The sequence below is a fragment of the Pseudophryne corroboree genome, chromosome 3 (assembly GCF_028390025.1).
Source record: "Pseudophryne corroboree isolate aPseCor3 chromosome 3, aPseCor3.hap2, whole genome shotgun sequence".
NCBI lineage: Eukaryota > Metazoa > Chordata > Amphibia > Anura > Myobatrachidae > Pseudophryne > Pseudophryne corroboree.
This window is the reverse complement of record NC_086446.1, coordinates 723,588,177-723,601,553: the sequence shown is the minus strand read 5'-3', so window position 1 is coordinate 723,601,553 and position 13,377 is coordinate 723,588,177. Positions and strand designations below refer to the sequence as shown.

At 43.8% G+C, this 13,377-nt stretch overlaps 1 protein-coding gene across 2 annotated transcripts in view; it reads right to left on the bottom strand.

Annotated features, from left to right (window-relative positions):
* Positions 1 to 13,377, bottom strand: part of TCERG1L (transcription elongation regulator 1 like) — a 621,355-nt gene that overhangs the window by 194,835 nt on the left and 413,143 nt on the right. For both annotated transcript variants that reach the window (XM_063962190.1, XM_063962191.1), the window contains exons 7-8: positions 8,940 to 9,031; positions 8,448 to 8,536 (exon numbers count right to left, since the gene is read on the bottom strand). In XM_063962190.1, coding sequence (XP_063818260.1) covers positions 8,448 to 8,536; positions 8,940 to 9,031 — 181 coding nt within the window. The remainder of the gene's footprint in view (positions 1 to 8,447; positions 8,537 to 8,939; positions 9,032 to 13,377) is intronic.

Below are 13,377 nucleotides of genomic sequence, written 5' to 3'. Positions count from 1 at the left end.
ATGACACAAATTTAAGTCTATAAATATCACTGGCAGAAACTCAGCTGTTTTTCAAACAGTTTATGTTGTAAATTGAGCACTATTTATGACATTGTGCACCTTCTCTTCAAATGTTAGTTTAAGGGGATCTTTGGCCTAGGGTCCTTCCTAAATATGATTATGCCTTTGAAATTTTATCATGTTCCTTCCTGCTGATGGCAACACCTCCCCAAACCTTAAGCCCAACAGAATCTCCAATCTGCTCACATTCCTCTTCCACCCCAAGATTTACATAGAAATATAGAATTTGATGGCAGATAAGAACCACTTAGCCCATCTAGTCTGCCCCTTTTTATCCTTTAGACAATCTCAACCATTTTTGTACCTTAGATCTTTTTAAGGATATTCATATGTCTATACCAAGAATGTTTAAATTGCTCAACTGTCTTAGCCTCTAGTCTACCACTTCTGATGGGAGGCTATTCCACTTGTCCACTACCCTTTCTGCGAAGTAAATTTTCCTCAAATTTCCCCTGAACCTGCCTCCTTCCATTTTCAGTGCATGTCCTTGATTTCTAATACTTCTCTTCCCTGCTGCACATCATGCAAAGAAGTAAAAGAGGTGCAGTGAGGTAGCTGTATGACTAAGCTAAGCGACACAAGTGTGAGGCACAAACACCTGGCCCATCTAGGAGTGGTACTGCAGTGACAGACAGGATGTCAGATTTAAAAAATGGGCCCCAAACAGCACATCATGCAAAGAAGTAAAAGAGGTGCAGTGAGGTAGCTGTATGACTAAGCTAAGCGACACAAGTGTGAGGCACAAACACCTGGCCGATCTAGGAGTGGCACTGCAGTGACAGACAGGATGGCACTTAAAAAAAACTAGTCCCCAAATAGCACATCGTGCAAAGTAGTAAAAGAGGTGCAATGAGGTAGCTGTATGACTAAGCTAAGCGACACAAGTGTGTGGCACAAACACCTGGCCCATCTAGGAGTGGCACTGCAGTGGCAGACAGGATGGCACTTAAAAAACTAGTCCCCAAACAGCACATCATGCAACGAAGTAAAAGAGGTGCAATGACTAAACAAAGTAACACAAGTGTGCGGCACAAACACCTGGCCCATCTAGGGTTGGCATTGCAGTCCCACTGCACTAATGGCAGATACCGGATGCACGTCTAACACCAAAATAGCTGTCAAGGCCTCAGTTATCCGCTTTGCAACAGGATGACTGCTGTCATATTTCATCTTCCTCGCAAAGGACTGTTGAACAGTCATTTGCTTAGTTGAAGAAGTACAAGAGGTCTTCCAACTTCCCTTCTGGTGTGACGATCGACTCCCAGCAGCAACAACAGCAGCGGCAGCAGTAGGAGGAAGTGGTTCTTGATCTTTACCTATTTTATCCTCCAAATTTTTGGTCTCCATTATTTTTCTGGAGTTACTGTATATAACAAAATTTAGCACAGGAGAGCGTACCTCTACACCACAAAGGGCAAACCCTGTAAAAATTATTTTTATTAAATATTAATAACCCCTTTATTTGGAGTAAATAATATACAGCACAGGACAGCACCACTGAACTTACATGGCAGTACCACTGGACTGGACTTATACAGCAGTACCACTGGACATATACGGCAGTATCACTGGACTAGATTTATGCGGCAGTACCACTGGACTGGATTTATATGGTAGTACCACTGGACTGGATTTATAAGGCAGTACCACTGGACTGGATTTGTACGGCAGTACCACTGGATTTATACGGCAGTACCACTGGAGCGGATATATACGGCAGTACCACTGGATTTATATGGCAGTACCAGTGGACTGGATATAAACGGCAGTACCACTGGATTTATACGGCAGTACCACTGGACATATACGGCAGTATCACTAGAATTATATGGCAGTACCACTGGACTTATACGGTAGTACCACTGGACTGGATTTATATGGCAGTACCACTGGACTTATATGGCAGTACCACTGGACTGGATTTATACGGCAGTACCACTGGACTGGACTTCTATGGCAGTACCGCTGGACTTATACAGCAGTGTCACTGGAATTATATAGAAGTACCACTGGACTTATACGGCAGTACCACTGGACATATAAGGCAGTATCACTGGACTAGATTTATACGGCAGTATCACTGGACTTATATGGCAGTACCACTGGACATATACGACAGTATTACTGGACTGAATTTATACTGAAATCATATGGCAGTACCACTGGACATATATCACGGTATCACTGGATTTATACGGCAGTACCACTGGACATATACGGCAGTATCACTGGACTTATACAGCAGTACCACTGGACTGGATTTATACGGCAGTACCACCGGACATATACGGCAGCATCACTGGAATTATATGGCAGTACCACTGGACATATACGGCAGTATCACTGGATTTATATGGCAGTACCACTGGACATATACAGCAGTACCACTGGACTGGATTTATATGGCAGTACCACTGGATTTATACGGCAATAATACTGGACCTATATGGCAGTATCCCTGGACTTATATGGCAGTACCACTGGACTAGATTTATACGGCAGTATCACTGGACTTATACGGCAGTATCACTGGACATATACAGCAGTACCACCGGACTTATACAGCAGCACAGGGACACCACCACTGGATTGATGCAGGACAAGACAGCACCACTGCAATGTACTGGACTTATACAGCAGCACTGGACATATAGCAGCAGAGGACACCACCATTGTGACTGGACTGATGCAGCACAACACACCACCACTGGACTGATGCAACCCAACGCAGCACCACTAGACTGGACTTATACAGCAGCAGAGGACACCACCACTGTGACTGGACTGATGCAGCACAAGACACCACCACTGGACTTATGCAGCACAACACAGCACTGGAATGACACACATAAGACAGAGCAGGTCACCACACCACTTTTCCGCACAGACAGACACTGACAGACACTGAGGAGAGAGACATGTCTTCCCGTTACACTCTCCAGGACTGGAGTGATAATGGCAGTGATGTGCGGCTCCTTATCTGGAATCCAAAACCCGTGAGAATCTGACAGCGGGATGATGATGTTTTGCCTCATTCTGGTTTCCGAGTCAGGCGGGAAAACCCGAGCCTGTCTTGGATCTGGGCTCGGGATGTGAGTTCGGTAGGGTTTGGTTCTCAGAGAACTGAACCCGCTCATCTCTAATTTATATCCTTATGGAGATATGGTCTCCAGAACTGTACATAGTATTCCAGATGAGGCCATACCAATGACCTATACAGTGGCATTATTACTTTTATTATTTTTTCTGCTACTGATTCCTCTCCCTATGCAACCAAGCATCTGAATTGCTCTTCCTCATTGCTTTGTTGCACTGCTTACCTGCCTTTAAGTCACCTGAAATAGTGACTCCTAAATCCCTTTAGTAGTAGTAGTTTGCATTATAATACCCTTGATACTATATAGCCTTTGGGTTTTTGAGACCCAAGTTCATGATTTTGCACCTTTTAGCATTAAACTATAGTTGCCACGTTTTTGACCATTTCTCAAGTCTACCTAGATCATCAGTCATTTGTTTTACCCCTCCTGGTGTGCCTACCCTGTTACATATCTTTGTGTCATCTGCAAAAAGGCATACTTTCCCTTCAATACCATATTTGCAATGTCAGCAACAAAGATATTAAAGAGCACTGGTCCAAGTACAGATCCCTGATGTACTCCACTGGTAACATTTCCCTCCACAGAATGCACTCCATTTACATCTCTCTGTTTCCTATCCTGCAACCAGGTTCTTATCCTTTTAACTGTTTTATAACCCAATCCCACGCTTTTCAGTTTATTTAGCAGTTTGTGATGTAGGACAGTGTCAAATGCCCTACTAACGTCTGGATATACTACATCTACAGCCCCCTTGATCTATTATTTTAGTCACAAAGTCCAAAAAGTCAATAAGATTTGTTTGACATTACCTCCCCTCAGTAAATCCATGTTGTTTTGGATCCTGTAAGTTGTTTGATTTAAGATATTCCACTACTCTTTCTTTTAATAGTGTTTCCAGTACTTTCCCTACTACTGATGTAAGGCTTACTGGTCTGTAGTTACTTACTTTTCTGCCTTGCTTCCAATTTTGTGCTGCGGATCTACTGTACATGCACTCTTTTCCAGTCTTCTGGAATTGCACCTGTATCTAGTGACTAATTGAATAATTCAGTTAATGGACTGACCGTACGGCTTGTTGCCCAGTTAAATCCAGTCGAACTGACCAGTGCCAAGCTCCTCCACCAGAAGCTTGGCACTGGTCATTGAAACTGAATTTAACTGGACAACAAGCCATTCTGTCAGTCCACAATAGGAAACCACTGCACTGAATTATCTGAATTGTGGTTTAGAACCTGAGCTTTCAACAAGGACTTTGCCACCTGTCTGACAATAAGCACATTGGAATGTCTATACTATTCACCATGGTGCCAGTAAATACATCTCATGTGGATCCCCGGACTGTGGCTTATTTCTAAATTGGAACTATCCATATAATATGAGCCAAGCTACAGTATTCAAGTACTGACTTACCCAGATATGCTGTGTTAATCGTGATTTCTTATTATCTGTTGCAACAGAGTTTGAAATTTAAACATTGTTTTTTCTTTGCTTAAATGTGAGATTTTTAATTTACTATAACCAGACCTAAGCGCAGTTCTTTCTACTTAATGTATTTTGTTTTTATGTTTTAAAGAGTGACTATCTTTACTGCATATTAAAAAGCTGCTTTCTGAATCAGCCCAAAACAGAGCTGGGTTTTATACCCTGGTAGTATAACCAGCTCTTCACTCATTTCAAGTTCCTCCAATCTGCCAATGAACCATTTAAACATCTCCCCATTTTTGAAAAGTCAGCCTTCCTAAAATCCAACACCTTTGTTTTTGTGTGACAGGAGTTGAACCCTGTCTTTATACTAAACCATACTGCTTCATGATCATTGTATCATAGGTTCTCACCCACACATACAGTGGGCGGGATTCAATTCTTTTCACCCCTTTCCACACCCGTTCTGTTTCTGCCCTCAGGGACGTTGTATCATTATTTCAGCTTGCTAACCCTGGAGTAGCGAGGCACCCAACCCTTCACACAGCTAAACCTGATTACTATGGGCGCAATATGCACGATAACGGAGATCATTTTAGAAAGGAAATTGGGCGTGATATATCATTTGAATCTCACCCAGTATGTCTAATATCCTGTCACTACTTGTGAGCATTAAATCTAATATTGAGTCTTTGTGAGTGGGTTCCCTCACCAGTTGCTTGACAGATGCACCCTGTAAGGAATTTAGAAATTTGCCACTTGTAGTTGAACTTGCAAAAGACCCCTCCAAATTTAAATCAGGTAGATTAAAGTCTCCCATTATTATGATCTCTCCCTTTAAAGCCTTTTTAGTGATATCCAGCAATAGGTTCCTGTCCAAATCCTGCCCCTGTCCTTCTGGTCTATAGATCACCCCAGAGCAAATAGTGTCCTTCTCCCCTATTTCTATGGTTACCCAAATGGCCCCATTTTTTTCTTCAATATTTTGTGTTAAAGTAGCATTTATGCTTTTTTCTCACATTCATTTTCCCATTCTGTTCTTCCTAAATAAACTGTATCCTGATATAACTATGTCCCAGTCATGATTCTCATTGCACAATGACTTATGTAACAGCCACAATATCTAGATCATCCCTTGTCAGTATCACAATTAGCTCTGCAATTTTGTCTCCTAAGTGCCTTGCATTTGCACCCATAGCTTTAAGAATTTTGTGTGTGCATCTGTTATTCCTAGCCATGTTCAGACAGTACATAAAAATTACAAATCTAAATTAGATGTGCGGTATCGGATTTAGATTGGATTTTCCCACCTAATTCAGATTCTAAAACGTCATTACTTGGCACCAAAACATCATTTTTGTCCATGGAAGATTTAGTTTACTTGCCAAAATATCATCTTCTATGCCGGAATTCCGACACCCGGTAAGATACTGGCGGTGGCAATCCCGACCGCTGCCAGAATCCCCACTCCAGTGGTGGTCCACATCACCACCCGAGGAGGAATATAATCCTGCAGCAACCCAAGGTCGCCATCGTGCCCAAAGAGTGGCAAGCGCAGTGAGCCCACGAGAGAAACACTGAGCTCGCCACCAATATTCTGGCTTTCGGGATTCCAGTGTCGGTCTCCTGACCGCGAGTATCTTAACTGCCAGAATATAACACTGAATCCATCTAAAGATATAGTAAGTCTGTTTAAGACATGCTACACCTTACCACAAATGGCCAAAAAAAGATAATTAGCACTGTGTAGGCAACATGCAACAATAAACTATGATTCACTGAACAAGTTCCCCACTCAGGCAATGCCAATTACAAGCAATTCACTATATCAAAAACTTTAAAAACATACAAGAGTTTGAATACGAAATGTAGTGAGCAAATTGGAGATGTTTTTTCATAGATCAAAAACACAGATATTAATTAGATTTTTGCAGGATGAGAAAACCCGTGTAACAACACAACTTGAAGCCTTAGTCTCACCTTTCCACTTTCCTACCAGCCCTTTTACTGCACACTTTGGAAGGCTTGATCAGTTTAAAATAAACTCACATTCATCCACAAAATATCCCTTTGTATTTTGTACAGCCTCCTTGCCTTTACTGAAAAAAACTGCCTCTCCGACTTTGACACTGCTTCCCCAGCTACAGTCTTCTATGCAGGTGTCTTATTCCCACACAGTACTTGACCAACAAGTTGGTGGAGCTTCCTACTGCCCAATAGCTGCACTTTCCAAGTCCTACTCCAAGAATCTTACCTTTCTGGTACTCTTTGAAATCCACATCAACTCTATCTACAGTACACATATCTTATATTAATGGATTGTAACATTCCTATTGACAACCTTATTGACACTGCTGCCTCTTAGCTCATCACAGTTATTTGTTTCTGTGGTCTCTCAATGTGGATACCGTCTGGCACTCATCATTCTGGACATTAACCAAGTAGAGTGACTGTACTATGAGCCCATAATATACATACAGCCAATCAACACCCATCAACTCTTCACCTCGTTTCAGCAATCTTCAATCTGTCCACTTTTACTGGTACTGTACTTTCCCTTTTGTTATGAAACAAGAGCTTATTGTCAACATTGGTGATAGAGTACAAGCTTATTTTCTTGCAATTTACAATTGATTCCCCAAGAAACAATCGATTGACCCTACCTAATTCCCCATCCATTTTGCTCTCCTTCCCTATGCTTCTAAATTAAGAGGTTTGTGTACAACTGCCTTGCCTTCTTTCTGTCCACTCCTCTACAACTGGGATGCTGCCCTTTCCACTCCATTGAAATGCACCTTACTAAATTGACAAACAATCAATTCAATCTATTTATGACACTTGTACTTCCTCAACTCCTCTATTGGTTGGGAGCAATCAAATCTCTGTTTCAACCCTCTGTTTTTCTCTCTTTATATAATTTTGCTTGATGCACTAATATTGTTCTTCAACCACAAAGATGGCACTTAGATCTCACTCTCTCCCCCAAGCTCACACCAATTCCTCCTCTTTATACATCCTAGATTTCATTATGAGACGTTTGCCCTCTGATCCTCTTAGATCTTCTCCTGACCTGCGCCTCATCTACTCTCTGATAATCACCATTCACTCCTGCCTCCATCAGTTTTCCTTTGCTGTTGGCCTCTTATGGAACTTCATTGCAAATACCCTCATATGCACATATACTGTAGTTCCATAATTTGGAATAGCACAAGAAGGGAGTGTGCAATGTTTTGGCTTGCAGGTATTCTTTTGTGGCTTTTCTTTTTGCATTTTTTTATACAAGAAAACATACATTCCCAAGCAAGGTCCTGTGTTTTGTATACCTCTAGACAAACCTCTAAAATGTGCTAGAGTTACAATTATAGGAACATTCTGCATGTCTGGTGCAGCATAATTTTATTTTAGGGACAATTTTTTTTCTTTTTTCGCTTATATAGTTCGGCAAGGGTTCATTAGCACCACAAGCAGTAGATGGAACAGAAAAGTAAACACAAGACCTTTATAATAGAGATGCTTTATGTTGACAAATAAAAGAAGAGAACAGCAGGGTTGGATAATGCAGAGGCTGAAAAACGAGGAGGGGATAGTAAATCTCAGCAATTTATTAGATGACTGCAGTGGTGGTTACAGAGGTGAGTCCAAACTTCAAATAGGGGAGCCACAGCAACTGGCACCAAGAACGCTGCCAAACATCACCGGCCAGGACTCACTGGCAGTTGGTGTGGCTCCCCTATTTCAATGTTGTACTCTGCTGCAGCCCCACCTCTGCAACTGCCAGTGGAAGACGGGAACATATTTAGGATCAATACAGAGTATATGCAAATATTACAAAAGAGTAATATAGTTCTTCTGATAGTAAAGCCTTACCATGGTGAACCAGGAACAGGTGTGGAGGCCACTGGCTTGTTCCCTTTAGCAGTACAGTCCTCTTCGCTGGATATCTTCATGTCATGGTCCTTGAAGGCAATATATGAAAAAGTTAAATGGAGAACACAGACCATATTATTATTATTATTATTAGTATTATTATTATTATTATTATTATACCATCCTTAATGTAACTTAGTAAGAGCTTATTATATTAAAATAAATGTTTCAATTACAGTTATCATGTAAAATATCATTACTTTTTTTCTAGCTTAATACAAAATCATTTTTTTGCAATTTAACAGTGTTTTCCAGGCAATTAAATCAGATACAACATAAAGTGATTTCACATTATCTTTTAGCAAAGACATCATCATAATTTTGCTGCAGACTTTTTGTAATTATTGAGAATGGAATAAAAACACAAATTGATTAGTATTCTGCTCTTGACATATAAACATAAGTCTTTTCAGAAGTAAGGAAAGGACAAACCTTTTCATTTGTCTTTTCGGGCTTGTTTTTCCTCTCTGAATGCAAAATGAAGGCAGTTGAGCAAGTTGCCCTGGTTGTTTCCTTGTTTTTTTCTGAAAAATATAAAAACAATTTTCATGAAACCCCAAAGGGGAAAATAACGGTGCCATACAGAGTTGAGCCTGCAGAAGTGTCCTCATACACCTAGCCTTAAAATGCCAATCTTGGCGTTGTCCTGGATGGTGGCTTGACACTTAAACATCAGATATCAGCCACAATCAAATCCTCATTCTTTTACCTGAGGAACATAGCCAGAATCAAGCACTTAATTCCTTCAGATGATATGCCAAAAGTCATACATGCATTTGTATCATCTCGATTAGACTACTGTAATGCCCTCTACCTTGGTCTCCCAGCAAAAGAATTGCAACGCTTACAGCTGGTGCAAAACACAGCTGCCAGGCTGTTAACCAACCAGCCCCGTTCTAGCCACATAACACCCATCCTCTACTCCCTTCACTGGCTGCCTGTAAGATGGCGAATTATCTTCAAGATTGGCTTACTGAGTTTCAAAGCACTTCATGACCAGGGCCCAAGGTACCTGAAGCAGCTACTGACCCCATACTGCCCACTCGATTACTGCGATCTGTAGATGAAGGACTTTTAGCAGTACCTAGAATCTACCATAATTCATCTGGGGGTCGAGCTTTTAGTCATGCGGCTCCGACTCTATGGAACTCACTTCCCCGCACAGTGCGAGAGGCCCCAACTATAGAATCCTTCAAAAGTAGACTCAAGACTTTTCTGTTTACTCAAGCATTCCCATAATTGTCCCTTTAGTATCTCCATGCTTCTGTATTTTATGAAAATGTACTTCATTATTTTCTGTACTGTATTATGCTATGTATCTGTGAAGCGCCTTGAGTCCTATTGGAGAAAGAGTGCTATATAAATAAAAATAAGATTTTACTCACCGGTAAATCTATTTCTCGTAGTCCGTAGTGGATGCTGGGGACTCCGTAAGGACCATGGGGAATAGACGAGCTCCGCAGGAGACTGGGTACTCTAAAGAAAGATTTAGTACTACTGGTGTGCACTGGCTCCTCCCTCTATGCCCCTCCTCCAGACTTCAGTTAAGGAAACTGTGCCCGGAAGAGCTGACATTATAAGGAAAGGATTTTGGAATCCAGGGTAAGACTCATACCAGCCACACCAATCACACCGTACAACTCGTGATAAACTTACCCAGTTAACAGTATGAACAACAACTGAGCATCAACCAATGGATGCCAACATAACATAACCCTTCATTAAGCAATAACTATATACACGTATTGCAGAAAGTCCGCACTTGGGACGGGCGCCCAGCATCCACTACGGACTACGAGAAATAGATTTACCGGTCAGTAAAATCTTATTTTCTCTAACGTCCTAGTGGATGCTGGGGACTCCATAAGGACCATGGGGATTATACCAAAGCCTCCAAACGGGCGGGAGAGTGCGGATGACTCTGCAGCACCGAATGGGCAAACACAAGGTCCACCTCAGCCAGGGTATCAAACTTGTAGAATTTTGCAAACGTGTTTGAACCCGACCAAGTAGCAGCTCGGCAAAGCAGTAATGCCGAGACCCCTCGGGCAGCCGCCCAAGAAGAACCCACCTTCCTTGTGGAGTGGGCTTTTGGATGCGGCAATCCTGCCGCAGAATGAGCCTGCTGAATCGTGTTACAGATCCAGCGCGCAATAGTTTGCTTTGAAGCAGGAGCACCCAGCTTGTTGGATGCATACAGGATAAACAGCGAGTCAGTCTTCCTGACTCCAGACGTTCTGTTAACATAAATCTTCAAAGCCCGGACCACGTCCAGCAACTTGGAATCCTCCAAGTCACGAGTAGCCGCAGGCACCACAATAGGTTGGTTCAAATGAAACGAAGACACAACCTTTGGTAGAAATTGTGGATGAGTCCGCAATTCTGCCCTGTCCATATGGAAAACCAGATAGGGGCTTTTACATGACAAAGCCGCCAATTCTGACACTCGCCTAGCCGAAGCTAAGGCCAACAGCATGACCACTTTCCACGTGAGATACTTTAGCTCCACGGTCTTAAGTGGCTCAAACCAGTGGGATTTCAGGAAACCCAACACCACGTTGAGATCCCAAGGTGCCACTGGTGGCACAAAAGGGGGCTGAATATGCAGCACTCCCTTAACAAAAGTCTGAACCTCAGGCAGTGAAGCCAGTTCCTTCTGAAAGAAAATAGATAGGGCCGGAATCTGGACCTTTATGGATCCTAATTTTAGGCCCATAGTCACTCCTGACTGTAGGAAGTGCAGGAATCGACCCAGCTGGAATTCCTCTGTAGGGGCCCTCCTGGCCTCACACCAAGCAACATATTTTCGCCATATACGGTGATAATGCTTTGCTGTCACGTCTTTCCTAGCCTTTATCAGCGTAGGAATAACTTCATCCGGAATGCCCTTTTCTGCTAGGATCCGGCGTTCAACCGCCATGCCGTCAAACGCAGCCGCAGTAAGTCTTGGAACAGACAGGGTCCTTGTTGTAACAGGTCCTGTCTGAGAGGCAGAGGCCATGGATCCTCTGTGAGCATTTCTTGCAATTCCGGGTACCAAGTCCTTCTTGGCCAATCCGGAGCGATGAATATCGTTCTCACTCTTCTTTTTCTTACAATTCTCAGCACCTTTGGTATGAGAGGAAGAGGAGGAAACACATAGACCGACTGGAACACCCACGGTGTTACTAGTGCGTCCACAGCTATCGCCTGAGGGTCCCTTGACCTGGCGCAATACCTGTTTAACTTTTTGTTGAGGCGTGGCGCCATCATGTCCACCTGTGGGAGTTCCCATCGATTTGCCAGCAGCGTGAAGACTTCTTGATGAAGTCCCCACTCTCCCGGGTGGAGGTCGTGTCTCCTGAGGAAGTCTGCTTCCCAGTTGTCGACCCCCGGAATGAACACTGTTGACAGTGCTTGCACGTGATTCTCCGCCCACCGAAGAATCCTGGTGGCTTCTGCCATCGCCACCCTGCTTCTTGTGCCGCTCTGTCGGTTGACATGGGCCACTGCAGTGATGTTGTCTGACTGAATCAGCACTGGTTGGTCTCGAAGCAGAGGCTCCGCTTGGCTTAGGGCGTTGTATATGGCCCTTAGTTCTAGGATATTTATGTGCAGACAAGTCTCCTGACTTGACCACAACCCTTGGAAGTTTCTTCCCTGAGTGACTGCTCCCCATCCGCGGAGGCTTGCATCCGTGGTCACCAGGACCCAGTCCTGTATGCCGAACCTGCGGCCCTCGAGGAGGTGAGCACTCTGCAGCCACCACAGAAGAGACACCCTGGCCCTGGGGGACAGGGTGATCAGCCGATACATCTGAAGATGTGATCCGGACCACTTGTCCAACAGATCCCACTGAAAGATCCTGGCATGGAACCTGCCAAAGGGAATGGCTTCGTATGACGCCACCATCTTTCCCAGGACTCGCTTGCAGTGATGCACCGACACCTGTTTTGTTTTCTGGAGGCCCCTGACTAAAGTCACAAGCTCCTGAGCCTTCTCCTCCGGGAGAAATACCTTCCTCTGGTCTGTATCCAGAATCATGCCCAGGAAGGGTAGACGCGTCGTAGGGATCAGCTGCGACTTTGGAATATTCAGAATCCAGCCGTGCTGCCGCAACACTTCCTGAGAGTGTGCTACGCTGATCAGTAACTACTCCCTGGACCTCGCCTTTATGAGGAGATCGTCCAAGTATGGGATAATTGTAACTCCTTGCTTCCGAAGGAGCACCATCATCTCTGCCATCACCTTGGTAAATATTCTCGGTGCCGTGGACAGGCCAAACGGCAGCGTCTGGAATTGGTAATGACAGTCCTGTACCACAAACCTGAGGTACTCTTGATGAGGCGGATAAATGGGGACATGCAAGTAAGCATCCTTGATGTCCAGCGACACCATGAAATCCCCCTCTTCCAGGCTTGCAATGACCGCTCTGAGCGATTCCATTTTGAACTTGAATTTCTTCAGATAAATGTTCAGGGATTTTAAATTCCAAGATGGGCCTGACCGAACCGCCCGGTTTCGGTACCACAAACATAGTGGAATAGTAACCCCTTCCCTGTTGAATGAGGGGAACCTTTACCACCACTTGCTGGAGATATAGTTTGTGAATGGCCGCCAATACTACCTCCCTTTCCATGGGGGAAACTGGCAATGCCGATTTTAGGAAACGGTGAGGGGGCGTCACCTCGAATTCCAGCTTGTATCCCTGAGACACAATTTGTATAGCCCAAGGATCCACCTGTGAGAGAACCCACTGGTGGCTGAAATTTCGGAGACGCGCCCCCCACCGCACCTGGCTCCGCCTGTGGAGCCCTAGCGTCATGCGGTGGATTTAGTGGAAGCCGGGGAGGACTTTGGTTCCTGGGAACTAGCTGTATGGTGTAGCTTT